The 22,422-nt window shown below is 43.0% G+C and overlaps 1 protein-coding gene across 3 annotated transcripts in view; it reads right to left on the bottom strand.

The window, feature by feature from the left end:
• Nucleotides 1-22,422, bottom strand: part of drosha (ribonuclease 3 drosha) — a 277,020-nt gene that overhangs the window by 217,788 nt on the left and 36,810 nt on the right. For 2 of the 3 annotated variants that reach the window (XM_037413695.2, XM_075879566.1), the window contains exon 5: nt 1,392-1,493. In XM_037413695.2, coding sequence (XP_037269592.2) covers nt 1,392-1,493 — 102 coding nt within the window. Of the gene's footprint in view, nt 1-581; nt 868-1,391; nt 1,494-22,422 lie in introns of those variants that run through there. The other variant, XM_075879567.1, reaches the window with a different exon arrangement.

Genomic DNA, 22,422 nt, shown 5'->3' with positions numbered 1-22,422 from the left:
TAATTCGTGATCTCGTACTGATACATGTGCGAAAACGCTTCAGCTCTGAAACTGAGACTCGGATGATTGAATGGGCTACAAGAAACAAAAATGCGAGCATTGCAGTTTCGGCCCTCCTCTACATGCTAAAGGGCAGTATAAACTACATGGCTAGAATAGTCATCAGAGAGGTCTACTTCCGTGATGATGGATGACAGACTTCGATCATAGAGACATTGAAATGATGTCAGGTCTCAAGTACCAAGTACCAAGTGCCATGAATGTTTTTATTTAAAGGGTGACAACCTGTGAGAACCGCTTGTCGCACACCACTGGACTCCCACTGCCATTCCCGTTACATTGCCGACTTATGAACAAAGGTGTCATGATGAAGTACGTGTGAATGTACACCACAAAGCGGCAGAAGAAAGTTCTTTACAGCACACATGCACAGCAGCCGAGTTAAGTAACTGATGAGACCACTGAACTGAGCCAATGCATGTCACAAATGAGCCAACTAGACGTTCTCGGCCATGTCTCTACACACTAGTAAAACAGTTTGAGGCCCTTAAGAAAGTTCCTAAATAAAGGAAACAAAATACCTGCCGCTGCACATTTGTACTGTGGTAGCCATTTCGAGAGAGCTACGCCTTTCTTGAGTTGTCACGTCGGCTGCTATGGGGGTAAGTTGAGGTGGCCTTTCTCGACACTTTTGGTAACTAAGTAATCATGTGACCCCTAAAGTTGGGGGTCACTCGCAGCCATAGAGAGAGCCAGTGTGAGCAGGTCACTAATTTTATAGAGGGGGTCCTGGTAACTACAGAATGAACACAACATACAATACACGCAGCAATGCGCACTTGCCACTTTGGCTTGGCTTAAATTAGACTGAGGCTCGTGCCATGACCTCTGACATCAGTGGCGCGCGCCGTTATCTCGTAGGTCATGCTTGTGCGTATATAGCATGCATCATGCTTAAGAGATGGTGCTAGGTTTTGTGCACTATTATCAATGGTTCCAAGGAGCAGAGGACATTTCTTTTGCAATTTTAGGGACTCTCGGAAAAAAAAAAACAATCATATTTTTGCTGGGCAATGTGAGGGAGAGGGAGTATGAGAATTATACAAGTCCGAGGATTATGTCAGTAAATACAGTAATTAATTGATATAGCCAATTTTTTCTTCTCTACCCATGAACAAATCTTGAGATCGACAACTACAGTATGAACTTGGCATTACCACATCAACTTCAGTTTGTGTATCTGAATCAAGTTTTTTTTTTTTTTTCTGCCAAGCCTAAAGTATAGGTAGTTTTGCTCAGAAGTGCACTTGAAAACAAAAGTGAAATGTAAGAAAGAGTAAAATTTATGGAGCATTAACGTGGTAAAAAGTCTAAACAAATCATACCCATACCTGTCCCTGCTGCGATGAGAGCTCCTTCGTTTGTCTACACTGCTGCTCTTCATGTCACTGGTAGTCTCCTGCTTCCGACTTCCACAGGCCTGACTACTTGTGCTGAAAACATATAAAGTTCATACTCTCTAAATACCCCCTCTCTGGCTGTTTTGCAGCTGTCTCAACAAACACGTAAATCTTCATTTTGTTATCATAGTTAGGGTTCAATGGTACAAAAACCGCAATGGACATATAGTGCAAAGATTATGGAAATGTTTGCTAAAAACAGACAGATGTTTAGTATGCACACCCTTACTATTTATATTCAATACATAGTAAGAGCCTGCAAATATATCAAAATTCAAGTTTTTTTTCTTAATAGTATTTGCTTTTCAATTCCATTCGCACTGGAATTTTTACTATTCGAACTTCCCAAAGACAAATAATGTCAACATCACATTGAAAATAATCTCTTCAGATCTTTAATATGCTTCACCTCATCACATTCTCGTATTGTGGCAAAGCTGCCTTTCAGGTTCCGCTACTATTATAACTGTTATGACTTGACAAAATGCTGGTCCTAACATGGAGATAATAGACGTGGCAGAGGTAGCGGTGGGAGGTCAATTAATGCTGTTGCTGACTTGAAATTTGGATAGTAAATATTAAAAATCGAACAGCGAAGATTTTGAGCATCCAAAATTCTAATTTTTTCTAGCTTGATGTCTGTGAGGCAGATTTGTAACTCCAAACTCGAAGGGAGCACAACCTTGTCTGCCACTTCAATTGGGATTCCACAAAAGTTGAAAGAGTAGGAGAGGCTGAGGAAATAGCATCTTTGCCTTTCATATGCAAGGGTTTTCGGCAACACTTTGGTGCACCAAATTACGTACTAATACCATTCGACCTCTGCATTGGCTCATTTTTGATAAGACAACTATGAAATACAATCCCACCAGCCTTCATCAACCTAGCGAAAGGAAACACTTTCATGTTGCTATTTTTCATAAGCACATGCTTAGTAGGCTTGTGCAAATATTTGAATACTTCGAAAAGTCGAACAAATATCACAGTATTTGAATTTGCTTTGATTCGAATTTAAATTACTGAAAATTTCAGACTATTCGAAATGAACGAATAGATATATACAAGTCTGCGTGTAACCCCCGTAAAGGTCGTTTCACTGCAGCAAAGTGGTGCTAAGCCATGAAAGCATTTATTTAAATTATATTGGTTCACATATACCTTTCTGTAAAGGTGGTTTCACTGCAGAGAAGAGCTGCTAAGCCGTAAAAATTTCTATTGCAAAGCCACACTGTCTCGAAGGCCCACTTAAATGTTAAAATGAATTTATCACCCTTTTTTTTTTCTGAAAATGCACTATTTGGGCAAGCCTAATGCTTCAGAATCCTCTCCAACCCCCCCCAACCCCCCCCCCCCCCCCCCCGAATGTTGCTTTGAATTATTCAGGGGTGGAAGTGAATTTAGTGTTTGTGAGCAGCTCAGGGAGCAAAAATAATGCCATTTTGAAGCAGCTATGGCGCAGTAAAAGGGGAGTTTTGGAGCTGGTTTGGACCACCACAAGGTGTGTTTTGGAACAATGCCGGTTAGTTTTGGGGCAGCTTTCTAGGGTCAAACATCATCGTCAGTCAAAATTATTTTTGGTAAAAAAAGTTGTTCCCTAAACATTCAGTACTAGGGTGCTTACTATACTAGACTTACCACCCACAAGTGTGGGTGTGAGTTCCCACCATAAACATCACAGCTGACAGAGAACTCAGAGAAAACAAGAAACAAGCAATCCCTATCTCTTGTTTTCATGACCACTTTATAATCACAGTACACTGTGCTTGCAGTTTGTTATCCCCACTTAATTAAACACATTACTCTGCTCATCTGTGCTCAGTCTGGAGCGTAGTGGGGACAAGCAATCGAGACGGCAAATCTGCGCGCACAGTACAGCGAGCCGCAAGGCAGCGACGGTGTGGGCAGCATAGGAGCCGTGCAGCACGAAACTAACCAGGAGATGATGAAGTCCACGCGACTGCTCCGTGTGTTCATGAAACTGTCAGTTGTCGCTTAGTATCAGATCGCGGTATAAAAGCACACATGTGTATCGTGAAAAGCCTATAGTGTCCGTTCTGTCACTATCTCAGTCGCTGCGTATCCCACACTCTCTAATAGTTTCAAAATGCTCGTCGGCGTCGCCACTGCGCGCTATAAAACAATGATGCAGAAGTGCCAGTCTAGTATCCTTTCCGAAATTTGGCAAAAAGAAAAAGAGACTTTAAGGTGGGTACTTTTGACATCATCTGGTGTGGTACTGTATTTATTTGTTGGTGGCAACTGCGGATGTTAGGAGATGCACATTTGTACAGTAGTGAACGCTAATAACGTAAGTCACGGGAGTAGCGAATATCCGCACTATAAGCGGTACCCCATTATAACCAAGACAGTCTTATTCAAGGGCCACATTTGTGCAAAACATGTTGAGCATGCAGCTACCTGTGTCCGAAAATTGAAGCATGCAGTGCATGGTGCTTACAACTGTTGAAATTCCCGAATTAAAAAAAAATATCATCCTAAGACACGTGTTGCCAACGAAATGAATGAAAAAGGGGAGGTGTAGCAAAAAAAGCTCCATTGCAAAAATTCACCAACTACTTCCAAGACCACGTCGTTTATGCGCATTACACAGAAACTTCCCGTCAAGTGAAGCCACCAAATAGAGTTTCGTTGATTCCGTATTAAACAGCAACTTGAATAGCACGCAATCGCTACCGAAACGCAGGAATGCCGATTGGACCTAGCATGCCGTTTGGTATGTAGTCGTGGGAAGTTTGCCTAAGACATGATGATCCGGCATTGAAAAAATCACACTCAAGCACAGAACCAAGAACAGCGTGCGTGATACGAAGTTCGTGTTCACGGCCGGGAGATCAACGACGAAAACCCGAAAAGCAATGTAGGCAGCGCACTAGCAGCAAAGATGAAAGCTCGCGTCATAAAGTCATAAAAGGTTTTAAACTTGCGGACGAGGTAGCAAACGCGATATCTGTAGCAAGTTCAATAACGACGACCCTTTACCAGACAGCAAACTGTTTAGCGCAGCTGATAAGGACAGGATCGCATGTGCCATGTCGAGCAGCGCGCGGCCAGAGTCCCACTAGCAACGCTAGTACACAGCAGCGTCAGTGCCGGGGGAATGGCTTATCCGTCCCCGAGAAAATTCTTGGGGACCTTCGACAAAAAAATTTCGGTCTGTCTGTCTGTCTGTACATTCGTCTATTTGTCCACCCTAACGATACCTCAAACCGCACTGAATGGCCAACCCCATTCGCAGCGCCCACCAATATTGCTCAAGGTTTAGCGTTCATAGTTGTGCAATTGTCAATTAAAAAGCAATTACTGTGCATCTCTGAAGCACCATAACAACACTCCGAAGTTTTGTATGTCACTTCGAAGTTTTGTATGTCTGCCTTTACACTAGAAGAGACACACACAAGTAACTCTAAGGTATGTAGCGTTCTAGCGTGCTGTGCTGACAGTGCATTGCAATGCTCAAAAAGTTGTTTCCAACGCTTTTCTACGACGTCACAGTGGTGGCACCTGCCCGTCGCTTTGCGTTCTACACCTTATCACCTCCGAGACTGGCGCGCATGTTTCTCCACGGGCTACACGCCTTCGTTTTTGAAGACAACTGCCAGATGGCACTTGTGTCTAACAGGCCTTGATGCGCTCGTTCGCCTCCGCTACACGCTCGAGGCACTCTAACGTAGCGCCTGCAGAATACCATTCACCGATTTTCTTGGGCAGAACATCAAATAAACGTTTTGTTCACTCTCTGCATATGCAAGACTATCGTCTTTCGACTACATTTGCGGTGTAAAATGCAGATTTGGAACCAATTTTTTTTTTTTCCTTTTCTCTTTCTCCCCCCCCCCCCCCCGACCTTTGTTCGTTCACCCCCCCTCGATAATGCGACCTCCTCACTCGCTCCCCAGCGTCGCATCCAGCGCGCCTCCTTTCAGATGTGCACTTGCTATCGCATTTATCACATCAAGATTTTCTGGCAACTGCATTATAACCGGTCTTTCAGCTTGGCGGACTGCACAATAAGTTGTATAGGTATACATGGAGTTCTATGGGAGGGTAAACGAGAGTCTAAAAAGAACGCGTTGTCACCAGTTCTGCACTATACAGTGATGCCACCGTGGTTTTTAGCAATTTCGGGAGCAGTAAAATTTTCATTTTGGAGCACTTCGGAGCAGCAAAAGTTACTATTGAGAAGCACAATGGAGCAGGAAAATTTCCCATTTTGGAGCACTTTGGAACAGTAAAATTTTCCATTTTGGAGCAATCTGGAGCAGCTAACTTCACATCCTGGAGGAGAAGCAAGTTTCATTTATATTCAAAGGCATGAATAATTATTTTGGGGCTCTTGTCTTTTGTGAAGAGCTAGAAATATTTCCATTCATTTAAAATCTCAAGAAGCCAGTCATCTTAGGAGCACTCCCTATTTTAGTTGATGCAAAAATATTGGCATCATTATGTTGGCCATTCTGAAAAAACTTGTTCAATGATTATTTTTGTAGCAAATAAACAAAACACTGGTTGAATATAATTGTACTTCATGAAATAACATTCTATACACCTACGTGGTTATCAGTATATATGGTAGACTGTCACAAACGACTGCGATTTTCATTTCGCCCGCACGCTCTATTGTCCAAGGAAGGGCGCTTTTGTCTTGGGTAGATGACAACCGGCGACTGGCGACGCAGCGGCAGCGCCGCCGCGTCTTCTCTACACCTGTACCGAAAGGAGAAACGTGTTCGAAGAAAAAGAAACGACCTCGAGAGGAGACGGGACGTCCCAAAAGAGTTTGGACTGCATCGGAATCAGCAGTTGACATGTAGCCAGCAAGAAGTGCGGTCGTCGGTGTCGCGTGTCTCGCATAGGCGGCGAGCATGGAGTGACCCGCGCAACGTATTAAGACAGCTGCAATACCGGGCACCCTCGTCGTCTACTAAGCTGGCGAGATCTTCAGCGACACCGTGTCAACTACCCTACGTGTACCAAGAGCTGGCCTGGTAAGGAACTTTTTATTGTGACTTTTTTAAACTATTATTTAATATAACCAGCTTTTAATTAATTGTAGTTATGTGCACTGCATTGCACTTAGAAATTCAGAAGCGCGACCATGATCGTGTTCTAGTAAATTTTCTCTATATCTCCTTCAGTTTTATCATGTTCTTATTTTATTAACATTCCAGATATTTGTTTTTTGTTTGTACCTCTTGTAGTGTCTTTTACAGCTAGCATAGTTTGCTTTGTTGTTCTTCTCATCGCGTATCAGTTCTTTTCCTCCGTAAATTTTCTGTAATCTCTTGCCATTGGCCTTGTTTTAATTAAATGCTTGTGTTTGTTTAAGCAAATGTCCGTGTCTGCTCTATGAGTGTGTCGGTCAGGCACATACATCACCACACGTGCAACCCCGCACGGGTCGACCAACCTGCAAATAAATTTGAGGTGTACCACTTCGAGGCCTATTAGGCGTCGCAGGCCGAAGCGTAGAGTGGAAGCCTGCGAGTCTGCCGCAGGACGATGTTGGATTGGCGGGGCCTCACCCGAAGTGTGTGACATAGACAAACACTGCGACGTACGACACTAGAGACACACACAGTCGCAACTGCATTTCCTTTAGACGACTCCAAGGATATAGAAAGGTTCTTTTTCTTCACAACCGACTATACTGCTGGGCTTAACAGGACGTCATTTAGCTAGTCTTATAAAGCCAACCTCGTCCGGCACTCATCTCTCTGTGCTGAAACTACACGATTTAAGAAACTTCGTTTTCCTTTTGCAGCGATGTTTTATGTGGCTAGGGCATTCGGTGTATACTCCAAAATCCCCCTGCAGTGTTCTAGAAAGCAGTGCATAAAGAAAAAAGAACCTCACAGTGTACCTCACAGGCACCTTCTAGTCGCCTAAAACGACTAGAAGGCGAGATAAATTTTTTTTATTGCGATAGTAATTACAAGGACATACTCGACCGGTCGTTGCCATCGCCAGGGGCGTAGGTAATTTTGGGGGGCGGGAGTGCACCTTTATCTGAAGGGGGGGCATGCAAATGGTAATATTGGGCTATATATATGCCATGGCAAAAAAAATATTTTGGAAAGGGGGGGCTTGTCTCGATGTGACCCCACCCTCCGCCTGGCTGTGCCTCTGGCAGTCACCATCATGTTTTTTGTAATATCCCAATCGATAACATCCCCCCGCGCATTGTGTGCTTTACAAGTCGGCAAAAGCACGCGAGCAGGGGTGAAGAACGTAAGTACTGCTGACTAGGCGAGGTGATGCATGATAAAATGATACTGCTTTAGCACAGCCCAGTTTGAGTGTGAAGAAAAAGATGCTATACAGTCAAGAAGGGGAAAAAACAGATCACAGCGTAAGCACTAGCTTCCAACTCTTGTTTATTGCGTACCCTTACAAGACATTACATAGTACATTCCACGTGACGCCGCACACATGACAAAACTGTAAACATGTGGAACAGTACACGTTACCAAGAAAGCCTAGTTGTGATCTGAAATTAAATTAACAATCCTATATCAGCTCTTCACAGCACACATTCCAGAAAATTGAGCTTATTTTCAAATAAGGCCCCAGACGGCATACTCACAAACAGCTCCGCACATTTTGCGATAGCGTTCGCCTAAATAATTTCCCACGTCAACTGATTATGACTGCGGCCCAAGATAACACACTGGTCAAAAAACGGAGTGCATGCACATGACTTACAATGCATAGCCAGAAACCACCAGAAGAAATCTAGTTTTTCACATTGTAAATGTGCTCGCGCAAGCGGTCTTTAACACACCTACCAGTCTGTCCTATGTAAACCGTGCCCCACGACAGCAGAAAGGTGTAGACGACGGCTAGGGAACATTCAACAAACTTAGTAACATGCTTCTTTCCATAAGTGGGTTGCACCTCCTTCTTGGGATTCGTAAGCTAACATAGACGACTTAGTTTGTCTGGAGCAGAGAACACAGCTCAACGCAGCTAAAGCAGAGATAATAAAGTCACAGTTTCGCCGCAAGGGCCAAGCAATGAATACGATAGCAACAACTTGGAATGTAACACTGAGAACGGCAAGCAGATCGAAACGTGCAGCGCGCTGCTCACGCACAAATGACGCACGAAAACAGCATACACAGGACAAGAGCGAACTAACAATGTTTACCGCTCAACACTTAACGTGCTGTTTAAACAAAAGCTATGTACAAAACGTAGTCACAAGTGAGTGCAAAGTAGCAAGTGTCACAGTTGTTATACTTCGCTGTGTATGAAAAGCACGCTCTTTTTGCAAACGGGGCCTGTGCAGCCAGCAAAATAAACTTTGAGTTGGGCCCAGCAACAAACGAACTAACGCAATCGTTACAGTGAAAGCTGAAGGCACACAATTCTCCCCACCGAAGGATAAACGCATGCACACAAGCATCTAACCCCCTCCCCCCTTCACGGGGTAAAGTACGTCAGGGAGATAAACGCGCATCGGCGCATTCTGACGAGCTGGGTGCCCAGTGCGAGCGGCTTTTTTTTTTTCTTTCTTTCTTGAGTTTTCATATATACAGATACATATACGGTGACTGAGAGTGGCGGCAGCGATGGCAAAAACCGGCTGAGACTGTCCATATAATTGCTATCGCAATAAAAGAGCCGATCGACCTCCTTTGCACGGAGTGCAAATGCGATGGCATCACCCTGTCTGCCAGGCCTGCCATCGATTGTTACTAAAGCAGACAGGAACCGGCTACCATTCTTCAAAAAGCAGGAAGGAACTAGGAACGCAAGGGGGTTGGGGGGGGGTATTCTTATGAACTTTGAGTGTGATCACTGGCACTCTTGCTAATTCAGCAGACATTAAAGACGGCTGTTATACCCTCCTGTCTTGTACTCTTAATGTGATAAACAGACCGTTGGTATCTCATTCGTTGCTAAGAGCCTAAGAGAAACTAACAAATAGTATCTTTTTGACACGACGTAGCATAACTCAGATGAACGCGGGCTAAATTTAGGGACAATGATCACTCAGATTGCCGAAGCAGTTTTTGCACTTTCAGTTATCTAAACGGGAAGCAGAGGTCATAGTAGCACTGAATGTTTACGGGCATGTCTCATTAAGTCTCGAGATAGTGCACTCACAAATGCACCCTTCAAACGATGCAGCTTCCACCCCCTCCCCCCCCCTCCAAAGAAAACGAAGCAATAAATGAGATGACGTGATGTTTATTATTTTTAGGCATTAGCTATTGACCTTGAAAAGTAAGAAGCAAACGTGTAACAAGGTGTAGCCACTTCACCATGGGCCTTCTGACCCCAGAGCGGCCAGCGACAGCCTCCCTATTGAAAGCTGCGCGTAACAAAACTGAATTCCAGCTGCTCTGACCAGGAAACATGTTTTTAATATCGAGATATTAAAAAAAAGTATGCGAGAATTTTGAATACAGACCCTAGCAATCTTGAGTTCGAAATGGCAGGGTGTTTTTAGAAGCTTTTAGCACAACAGCGATTACAAACGCGGATGAGCTGGTGAAAGAAATTACGAAAACGATTTTCTGAATGAAGATCCAAGAATAAAGTATATTAAAAGAAAAGTGTCAACGCGTTTCCACCGTGCATGTGTTCTTCTGTGACTAAGCCCGGGAAATTAGACAGCGATATCAAGAAGTCCACGGACAAATCACCGCCACAGTTTCACTCACTGATTGGACTAGAAGTCACGAGCCCCTGCAGCGAACGCGTTTCACCGTTAAAGGGCCAGTCACCAGGCTCCACCTTTTTTTTTTACACCGCCCAAATAAGCTCGTGCATTTTTCGTACACATGATCAACCTCCTTCCATGCGCAGTTACATCAACTCGGTGATCGGCAACTGTTGAGACTTCGTTTACACCAATCAACGAGCTGCGTGTTGCGTCACGTCGCTGACTGTGGATAGAGTGGTCATGTATAGGAAAGATGTCACTGACGTCAGTGAATGTGGAAAGAGGTTGGTCACCAGTAGGAAAGATGCGCGAGCTTGTTTTGGGGGTGTAAAAAAATGTTGGAGCCTGTTGACTGGCCCTTTAAGTGGACTTGCACAACAGAAGTTGCATCAGCACCAAACATTGCTTCGTGGATTACTTAGGACGCACGCGCAACCACTGTTAATTCAGCGGAATAATTCTAGGCCTTGGATTGTGACTTTAGTGGCCCCGAGAACAAGATGCACATGTTTTGATGCGCCGGCGTGGTTATTGCCGGTGAAATACGTTCCCAAATCCGACTTGGGCGCAGTTTGGCACAATTTTCATTGATATTATCAAGATGGCGCAGTAAATCTGATTAGGTGGAGGAGTGGGATCACTGGGTTACATTATAAGTGGTCTAAACTGCACTAGTAAACGCGCACTGCCGTTTAGTGCATGATCATGCCGCATTTGCAGCTGTTACAAATTATCAAGGTTTCACAGTATTACTAAATAATTCACAATATTAATGAGAACTAACAGACAATAACGCCAGGGGAAGTATATAGGAGATGTTTTTAGAGGTAATTGTAATGTGAATGTGAAGAAAGAAAAGTGGACAAAAAGATAACTTGTCACCGGCAGGATCCAAACCTGCAACTTTCGAATAATGCGTACAATGCTCTACCACTGAGCTACGGTGTCAGACATCCCCCCGTTTAGTTTATAGGGTATATAAGTGCATTCAAACGTGAAAGCATCTGTCTGTGTCACCTGTTGCCATTATGGTGAGTGTGGAACACTTTCTTGCCTGTTTCTTATTACGAGATGGCAGATGACCAATATTCCCTCGCATAACACCTCAAGGCATCAAGTCTGCCAGAACAAGACCCTCGCTATGAATGAAGAAAAGTGTAAATTTAAGGGCTCGTTTTCTTTGTTAGATACAATATTATTGAGAACTAACAGACAATAATGCCAGGGAACGTATAGGGGATGGTATTAGAGGTAATTGATATGCAAATGCAAAGAAAAGAAGGTGGACGAAAAGATAACTTGCCACCGGTAGGATCCGAACCTGCATCTACATTTCTGGATAAGGATGCGGTTACGTCCTCTGCGTGTTGCTGAGTGTTGCACGGTCATCGACAATAACCAAATAGATTAAAGTTTACACTTCCAATCGACAATTATTGCGGAAATGGCCATTTATGCACAGAAAGTCAGCTTGGTTCAGAATGGTGCAATCAGCGCAGCACTTCTATCCCTTTTTGAAAAATATTCAAAAAAGTTTCATTCAATTTAAAGACACACTTCAATATTCAAATTTACTTCGCACCGAAAATTTTGCTATTCGCACAGCTCTAATAAATAGTCACTCCACCCAATATAATCAGGCCATCTCTTCATATACACGTGAAATTATTGGTCCACATGATAATAAATGCATTGCAATAACAAGTTAAGTTAGGTGGAGTATGAGATTAAGAAGTTTGCAGCGTTGATAAGGCCACAGCAAGCACAAAACTGGGTTAATTCGTGAAACATGGAAAAAGCTTTTGCCCTGAATTGGGCATAATCAGGCTTATTGACCATGATGAATTGTGTTGACATCTTAATCTGGGGGAAAAAAAGGAACGCCTATTATGCGAGTAAATACGGTGCAAGCTGCAGTGTGCGGAAAATAATTTGGCCAAACTACAAGAGCTCTCCGCGACTACACATTACGCTGTAACTGCCCGGCTTGCGAGTGCCAGGCAGAATCAGGCCAATGGGAGAGGGGGTTGTCGCTCTTAAAAGCCCCGAACTCTCAGTCAAATACTCGGCAGTCCAGGAGGCCTGCGAACGGGTGGAGAGCCACGGTCTTCCAGTCCCGGCGTGGACGCGGCCAGCAACTGCGGCGGGCACCTCTTAGGGGGGTGTCTGACCAGTTTTCCAGGACCAAATAAAGTTCGTTTCACTTCACTTCACCGGCGGCCAATGAGGCTAGGCCAAGCTCAGTGACATCATGGTGATGTACGCTTAGCATGACACTAGGGCAAAGCTTTGTTCGAGAAAGTTAAGAGACGTCCCTCCGTGCAGGCAAGACCAACGCATGACTTGCATTAGACAAAAAGGGCTGGCAGTGAAGGCACAGTGGCCATGCTCGCGAGACTTGAGCCGAATGGGGCCAACACTCGCTCTAGCTGGAGAACGAGTCGCCCAAGGGGAGGGTACGCGATTCCCATAAATTTTGCAAACTGTATTCAGCATTCATAAAGTTACATTTGGCTCAATCTGTACAAATTCTCGTTGGCTAACATAATTTACAAAGCATAGAGTACAGATAATTTAAAGCACTTCTTTTATTCAAAATCATTTGCCCGAGCTGCTATCCTCTAAACACTATCCTCTAAAGCTCTGTAAAAAACAATCTGGAATGAGTGAATTGTCAATTTAATCTAGAATCCTGTTAATTTGAGTAATCTTATTATGCATATAACACAGAAATGTCTCTGCTAATATAGTGACAGGACAATAACAATTCATAGCACCAATTTTGGCCAAATAATTGCTTCAGTATTCTTGCCGCCAACGATGCAGTATGTGCAAGCGGACAGACAACCGTTGAGACGCTACTTTGCCGCATACAAATGCAGTGGCCTTCCTGTTTAATGTGAATGCGTCAGCAGGCAACTTGATAAGTTGTGTGCTGATCAGTGTGACTTAATAAATGTGAAATTTTTGGCATTAGAGATGGACTCCGTAAAGGGACACTAAAAACAATGACTCGGTTAAGATTGAGAAACTGCCTCACTATCTTAATATTCATTTTACAGGAGTAAATTAAGGTTGATGTTTCACTTTCAACTTTCGTGCTGAAACCTCTGCAAATGATATCACCGATTTCAAAGTGCATTTTTTTTTTATTTTCATGACATTGGCTCAATAAAAATTTTCTTAAATTTTGTATGTTAACCATTTACTGCTGAGAGTAGCGAATTCGCAACATACCGAAAATTTTGGAGCAAGCAAGTCGCGAAATGCGTACCTCCTTTAATGACGGCTGCAAAGTACTCATGGGGAACGTAGCTTTCAGCTTGAAAAATCTAGCCCTGTCTCGTCTAAAGTATTTTATGCTGGAACCAATTTTTTTTTTTTTTTTTTGTAGCTGATGGCAGACAGCGTAAAGCACGCGCAACAGTTCTCACCTCATTCTTTTTGGCCTGGGCAACGTAAGTTCTATCTTCAATAATTTTGTTTATTTCGTGTGTACACACCCCAGAGGTGGAACATAGAATATTACAGAGTTTCGAAGTAAGTTTTTCTTGCAAGGTCCTCGCTTCTACAGAGAATTCAATTCACACCGCACATAAAAGTAAGTATTCAAGTTGCATTTGGTACAATTTACCTACAGAATCACTTAAACTTTGCAATTTAAAACTGGAAAATGGAAATATCATTTATTTTATTCAGCTGTTTCATAATTTGGGCATTAAAGTGTGAAGTCTATGGCACCCACAGTTAACAAGATGGCGTCTATCTACACCTGCATTTTCTTTTTGCACATTTGCTCACTTACCAAGTGCCGTCTCGCAGTAAGAATGGCGTTTTCGGGATTGTGGAATTGTACTTTATTAATAACAAAAAATAGTTCTCTTCTTATACGTCCCATTATTGGCACCGGGTAAGCCTTAACTGAGAAATCTCGATACAACTAATCTCAAGGGACCGCTGAAAATCATTCATTATTTCGAAAAGTCGTGGTGGTAAATGTACTAAAATTTGTGCAAAAATCATAAATGCAGCACACGAGTCACCTACCTGTGCTGCGTATACCGTATTTACTCGTGTAATGAACCCACCTTTTTTTTTTTTTTTTTTCAGAAAAGTTGATGCCAATTTGGGGGGAGGGTTCATTACGCGGGAGAAAAAAGTCACGGCAGTTATAACAGGGAAAATTTAGCATGATGGTTTTTTTTGTTCTGGCCCACAAAATGCGCGACGAATTTTTTTGTAACCCAAAACTCTTGTTTACTTCCATAACGAACGCACACACACCAACGCCGAAGTGTCCGCCAGCCGCTCGGTCCCCATGCTCCAGCACATGCTCAACCAACTTCAAGTTTAAAACCAGGCGTGTAGCTAGCGTACCATCCAAATTCACCCAGCGCAGCAGGTGTCCTCAATTAAAGTTCACTACAATAGCCCCGACAACAAAAACACAGCACTAGACGGCGACGCACAAACGTTGCGGGCAATACGCCGTTGGGGTAGTGGGCACTTTACATGGCCCCCGAGATGGAGGGCGCATGGCAAGTTTCTACGCCACGCGCTCACCATTTTATTTATTTATTTACAGATACTGCTGTCTCGATACATGAGACATAGCAGGAGTGGGTACATTAGAAAAAGGAACGAACATACATTAAGCAATACCAAAGAAACATACAAAGCATTTAAAACATATTACGAAATATGGTTAGGCAGTTCTTTCAAAAACAGTTCAATTGGTTTTTCGCGTAGGGAACCATCTAGGTTGTTCCAAATCTCAACAACGGCTGGAAAAAAGGAATGCTTAAAGCAATTTACAAATGGCTGGAAGGGAACAATGTTGAGTGGGTGAGATCGGGGTCAAGTGTGCGTCGGAAAGCAAGGGGTTCTAACGACAATGAGCATGCGTGAGATGAGGGAGAAAAATTGCGGTCATACCGGCCAAATATAAATCGTATTGCTTGTTTCTGTATGCCCTCGAGCATATTTATGTCAAGTGCAGTATAGGGTGACCATACCGCTGAGGCGTACTCTAGCAATGGTCGGACGAGCGATTTATACGCCGTTAATTTGCAGTCCTTGGTAGAGTGCTTGAGTGTTCGTTTTATGTATCTTAGTTTTCGAAGTGCTCTAGCGCAAATTGTTTCAATGTGATGGTGTCACTTTAGGTTTTGAGTGTAGGTAACACCAAGATATTTGAATGTATTAACAGAGTTTAGGTAGAGCCCATTGTAACTATAACTAAACCTTAGCGGCTGTTTTTTATTAGTAAATGTCATTTGAACAGTTTTTTGGTAATTAATGTTCATTTGCCAACCACAAAAGGACGAAAATACTTTGTTCAGAACATCTTGGTCATGAGCATTATTTATGCTAGTATATAAAGCGCAGTCGTCAGCGTACAATCGCAGCTTCACTGGTGTGTCTTTAATGACCTGTGTGACATCATTAATATAAATAATGAACAATAGGTGCCCAAGCACCGAGCCCTGTGGAACCCCGGAAGTGACTGCACACGACGATGACTGCGCATGCTCAAACGTAACAAATTGTGACCTCAAACGTAGCCAATCAGCTATCCAGCCTATTATTTTGTCATCGTTAATAATACTTCTGAGTCTAGTAAGAAGTTTTTTGTGACATACTACATCAAATGCTTTGCTATAATCTATGAATATGGCGTCAACCTGTCCTCGAGTATTAAGAGCCGAAGCGATGTCGTGAGTGAATTCAATGAGCTGTGTAGTTATAGAAAAACCAGAGCGGAAACCATGCTGATTACGGGACAATAAGTTGTTATTAGTGAGGTGCTGAAGTACATGTTTATGAATTATGTGCTCTAAAAGCTTGCAACAGGTACACGTTAATGAATAGGCCTGTAGTTAGAAATTAGTTGCTTATTACCCGATTTAAACACAGGAATTACAATGGCGATTTTCCAAACGGTCGGCACAATACCTATTTCTAATGATTTAACAAAAATTATTGATAAATAACGAGCATTCCATTCTGCGTAACGCTTCAAAAACATGTTTGGTATGCCATCTGGCCCAGCACCTTTAGTAGTGTCGATATTCAACAGAAGGTTAAGAACGCCAGTGTAGCTAATTTCAATTGCTGGAAACGAATCTATTTCCTGGCTGCTACGAATGTCAGGGGTCGTTCCATTGTCCTCTCCAAATACAGTTTGGAAATACTTATTAAAGGCTTCAGAAATTTTGGATGAATCAGAGCAGGACACATCATCTATCATGAAGGTTGACGGACAGGCCGTGGTAGGATTGATAGTTTTCCAAAAATTAATGGGATTATTTTTCATAAAAGAGCTTAACGTGGTATTAAAGTAAAACTTTCTGGCATCACTCATTTTAGCTTTTAGTTCAGATTTAAGCAAGTTAATTTGGGACTCCCCGTCATTACTGTGAGCCCTCCGTCGCTTTCGCAGTCGCTTAATACGACGTTTAAGCTGTATAATTGACCTGGTATACCAAGGGTGTTTGGCATGACGTTTTATGCTCTTGTGAGGAACAAACTGCGCTATACATTCATTAATTATACTGTAAAATTGGTTAGTCAATGTATCAATACTGCAGTGGTCACTACTCGATAAGAAATCGTCAAAGCATGTTGCAAGTTTAGCGAAAATAGAAGTGTCCTCTGCGCATTCAAAATTCAGCACAGTCTTAAACGTTGGTTGTACTGGCTTACAAGCAACATTTAAATCAACAATAACGGCCTTATGGTCGGAAATTCCATCGACAACCCTGCAATATCCATTCGTAACCAACTCATGGTTGGCAAAAACAAGATCTAGTATAGAATCCTCGCGTGTTGCCTGATCAACCAGCTGCGATAGATCGAAAGCTAGTGACAGATTAATTAAAGAATCACAAATTATTCTGTCACGACCAGTTGATGTTAACAAATTCCAATCTATAGAGGGGGCATTAAAGTCACCGGTCAATACGAGTTTAGAACAGTCCAGCCTTTGTCCCATAATATAGTCACTGACAGTCGAAAAAACGTCTGAGGCAGAGTTAGGAGGACGATAGAGAGCACCAACAATAATAGCGAGACCATCAAGCATTAGTTTGCACCATATAGATTCAGTATTTGGGAGTTCTGGCAGTGAAGAAAATTCAATACCACTTTTAATAAAAAGTGCCACTCCATCACCACGGCCAGAAGGCCTATCTTTTCTTAGAACCATGTAACCAGGAGGCAAGAATTCATGATCAAGGATAGATTCATTTAACCAAGTCTTGGTCACACAGATAGCTGATGGACGATGACACTCAATGAGCCAGTTAAAGTTTGCAATTTTATTAACTAGGCTACTTGCATTTAAATTCAAAAGCGCAAAGGACTTCGCACTAAGCCGTCATTCGAGGCCATGCGTTAGTTTTTCAGAGGCCATGCATTAGTTTTTTGCTTTGTTCTCAGACCGCTTTGCTTGTCGGGCGCTGTAAGCAAGACGGTTTTTCCTGCATTCAACAGATAGCGCTCTGCCGTAAAAGGCGCGACTTTTAAATTCTGATTGACGTCATCCGCGTTCGCGCAACTCGCAACTGTTTAGCGTGGTAGTAAAATTATGCTTCGACTTTTATTACGTCGTTATTTGGTGATATAATGGCTTAATTTAATGTTGTTTGGATCATCAACGGCACTGGGTAGCACAACAAAATAAACTGAACAGATACACTAAAAAAACTTTTTTTTCTTTCTTCAAGGACCAAGGTGGGGGGTGGCTTCATTATGCAAGTGGATTCGTTACACGAGTAAATATGGTACATTAGCAATCGCAGTATGCTCTAATAAGCACAAAAAAAAAACGAAATATTACGAAACCAGTGCACAATAATTTGAGGAATAGCGCTATCTATCCTGTGCATCCTTCTTACACACTGTGAAGCATCGGCGTTAAATATCGATTCTTCACGTTGGTTCACGCACGCTGTTTCAATGTCGTCATTGCTCGTGGCCTTTGCCTTAATACTACAAATGGTACGGATAATCGGTCGTCAACTAAGCTTACGTGCACGCTTCGTCGTCACATGGTTCGCAATGTTCGAGTGTTAGTGAAGCATGCATGGGTAATCACGGGCGAATGCATCCCACAGGTCACTAACGTCGCATTTTTCACTGTCATAGGGTTTCTTTCGTGCTGCTTCAGGAGCTCATCTTGAACATTCAACCACAGAACACCTATAGTGGTTCAACCACCAACCAAAAGGCTAGAAAACAGCCTTGTAACAAACACACAGGCAATTGATTGATTGATTTGTGGGGTTTAACGTCCCAAAACCACTATATGATTATGAGAGACGCCGTGAAGGACTCCGGAAATTTCGACCACCTAGGGTTCTTTAACGTGCACCCAAATCTGAGCACACGGGCCTACAACATTTCTGCCTCCAACAAAAATGCAGCCGCCACAGCCTGGATTCGATCCCGCGACCTGCAGGTCAGCAGCCGAGTACCTTAGCCACTAGACCACCGTGGCGGGGCAACACACAGGCAAAGCTCTCCGACGAAAACAAAGAAAACAAAGACAACGGGGCAAAGCCTGACGTGAAAAACAAGTACCAAGCGATGATGATGGCAATAGGGCTCTCCCAAATTTGATGGGGGGGGGGGGGGGGGGAGAGATCAAAGATACGCCAGCGTTCTGGTGATGATGATGGTGAACAGGCAGGTACGGAGCTGAGCGTTATTTCCCCAGCCGTGAATAACTTTTTAAAATCTCTATTCGTTATTTTGAAGTGTTGTGGAGATATAGGGGGCATAGAATTCGATAAGTTATTCTAAACCAATCAGTATTCTGGAATTCATAGCAGTGAAATATTTTTACATTAAAGCAATGGACATTTGGAGAGTGATTTTCCAAAAAGTCATTATCCTGAAAAAGTCTTTAATCTAAGGTTCACTATAACGAGATTTGACTGTATGTCCCATGCACTTTTTGCCATTTTGAAATACCGTTTTCTAAGTGACTAAAATGAACATTCACATAACCCATACATCACTTTATTCTAAACTTTTTCCTTTTATAACTGAAGCAGACTTATTTTAAATCTGACTAATATTAGAATTTCGTGAATTTTTTACCACTAGGACCTAAATTTCAAATATCTATGAAAATTTGTAACACAAATAACATAAAGAGCATAATTTCAGTTCTGCTTTAGTAGTTTCATTATTTTCTTGTTGTAAAAATGGCACTCAAGTAATAAAAAGCATCACTTTGAAATAATTAGGTTTAAGTTAAAAACAGCTGGAAAGTAAACATACTTAGTCACAAACACCTTTAAACTATTTTATTTAATAGCTACAAGCTTAGTAATCATTGCCAAAGTCAATATTCACTTTAGAGCCTCTCGTATTGCTTGCCTTACTTCTTTTGTGAGCTGTCGTGCAGCTCTGTCTGCAATGTATTTGTCTGCAATGTCTGCAATGTAGCTCTGTCTGCAATGTAGTTGACTGTGGTCAACTTTTTCCAGCAAATTGACTGCAGTTTGACCAAGCTTGAATCCTAACCATTTTAGCATTCTGGCTCGTGCGACGCTGCCCACATTAAATGAACGAACAACATCCAATCTCATAAACTTGGAGACTCTGAACGTAAACCAAGACAACAAAGACTCTGCGCAACAATTCCCATTAGCTCAACACTTGCACCAAGCAGTTTGCATGCACTATTCGGTTTAACTGCATCACAAGTAATATCCATGTCTACTGGAGCATACCCATGGTCACCCTGCACGTGATTCGCTTCGAAGAACGCTGAAAAGGCTGAGAGGTTCAACGATAAAAAGCTTGCTAGTTCTGTGTTCAGGGCCTCAGTACATCACCAACACTCATTCCAACTTACAAGAGTACCCTATCGGTTGCCGCAAAATTTAAAGTTGCTGACTACCTTCTTTAGTCTCATCACCTCACTCAACTTCTCAACAAGCACAACAAACACAAGGTGTAATAAGGCCAAGAGCTGAGTGTGTTTGAACAAATGCGCTCTGAAGACCAAGTGCGAATATAAAGGCGCACAGCATTTTCTGACTGCCTTAGAAGTTACCCGACAATTTCCTATACCCCGCTGACTCCAGACAGGCATTTTGGCTTTCGTACATGAAGTGTGTATGTTAATTAGAAAAATGAACCGTACCCACGAGTGCATACGAGGGGATTGCCTCTCATTAAGGGGGGAGGCTACCATCGGATACCAACTTTTTTGTTTATTGAGATATCTTAATGAAATTTTCAGGATAGACTTATAGCAAAAGCATTAGAAGAACTACAAAATTTCATCAACTTATATTCACTGGTTTTCAAGTTACAGCAGAATATCAGGGTAGTGCACATGGTTCTCTTATTCCAGGCCTGGAAAACTTTCAAAAGGTGCTGGAACTATGAAATTAACTATGATGATTCCCAGATTGATACTCCAAGGGGTAACAGAGCCCTTTTTTTGAATTTCCTTGCTGAAAAGTTTTAGCAGACCATCAAACTTTGTGTTCGTGATTAGGATATTATCAATCAAATTTTGATTAAATATAATAAATAACACACACAATATATTGAAAAAATGGGCTTGTCACCCCCTCAGAAATTTATTCATGTACATAATAAAAAAAGACTTATGGAAATCCAATGAGTGGTTCCAGAGATATGGCTGGAATAAGCAGCCTCACTAGCCAAAAAAGTCATTTTGAGAAAACGACGTTTGAAAGTTTTGAGCACATAGGCAGTTCTAAAATAAACCTGCAGCGTAACTGGAGGTGTCCTTTGGCACTCTCTTTCTTTGCCGCCTTTCCATCTTCTCTAGGGATCGCTTCTTAGCCTTTTTCAAGCGCAGAGAATCTTTCTCGGCTGCCCGTTGAATGGCCAGGTGGCCAGGTGTTAGCCCCACTGATGAAGCTAGCTCTTGGGTGGCCCTGTAGCAGCCAGCATTGTATCTTAGCACTGCATCGTGCAGTGCTGTCTCCACAGCAATCAGTGACGCATGCTGCTCTTTGGGCATGAGGGACCACAGCACAGAGTGAAAGGACTCTGATGCATTCTGCGTCTTTGCTCCCAGGCAGCGTTGCAGAAGAGAAGCCTGTGAGAGCCTCTCATAAATGGGTAGAAGTGCATCTGCAACATAGCGTGGCAGCTTGTACGAATGCTTCGGAGGTGGAACACCGGTAATCTTGCTGGCATTGTGACGACACCAGGAGTCTGCACCCTCTGGGCACAAGTCGTGGTGCGGCTCTTCATCCGTCGACGTCACATGGTGGTACGATGCCATCACTGCCCGCCGCATTGCAGCCACATCATCGGAATTGTTCCGTAGGGCCCAGCCATAATAATCTGTCAACTTGTCGATGAGGGCCTTTGTCAGCCTGCCCTTCCCTCCCAAAGCCTTGTCATTTTTCTGCACAAGGTTGCGAAGTGCAGTCTCCATCCTCTTCTGAACGTGGTTCAGACATTCCTCTTTTGAAATGGGGACCAGTCCATAAACATTTTCTTGTACAAGGGCAGAGAAGGTGGCACTATCTCCATCAGACACGAGCGTTGTGTAACGGAGGTTGTGCTTCGACAGTGAGCGTGAAAAGAGGATGATAGCTGCCTCAACCTCCATTCTCCCCGATTTAGAGTCGGTGTTTTTCTGGCACACGATTCTCCAGCCAGCATGCATAGTCTGTGTCTCCAGGCTTTGGCCCTACTTGGCAACCAAGGCACTGATTAGACAGAACAACGGCGTCCAAGATAAGGCCCGTATGGTATTCGATAATTGCCCCGACTCCAATATGGGATGTGTGCCCACGCTTGTGCCATGTTCCATCATAACAAACTGTTATATCCCTGGTGAAATATTGATCCATTTCTTTGTAAGTGGCTTTTACAGCAGAAGCAGATTCTGCATAGAAATTTTCTATGCATTGTGTCTGCGGTTCCCTGAATTTCTTGAGGTGCTTCTGAAAGGTCTTGTGATGGAGGCCACGATGGGACACGTTCATCGCTGCCCAAAAGTCGTTGAGAGCTGTTTGTCCCTTGCCTATTTGTTTTGTTGCCATAATGGCTCTTACATTCACATCATAGGCCTTTGTGTCATCCTGACGAGATGAACTCCATGAGCTTGAAACTACTCCACAATGCAAGCATACTAGCTCAAGCTTTGCAGCAAGTCCAAGTTGGGTGCCTCCTCGTACCTTCATCCCAATCGCGGTGCACCAGTGGCACGGGGTGCGAGATAGCAGGTCGTCTAGGGCATCCATTTGCACAAGGAAAAATTTT

Source organism: Rhipicephalus microplus, chromosome X (assembly GCF_043290135.1).
Source record: "Rhipicephalus microplus isolate Deutch F79 chromosome X, USDA_Rmic, whole genome shotgun sequence".
NCBI lineage: Eukaryota > Metazoa > Arthropoda > Arachnida > Ixodida > Ixodidae > Rhipicephalus > Rhipicephalus microplus.
Note: the sequence above shows the minus strand (reverse complement) of the source record. Positions and strands in the feature narration are given on the sequence as shown.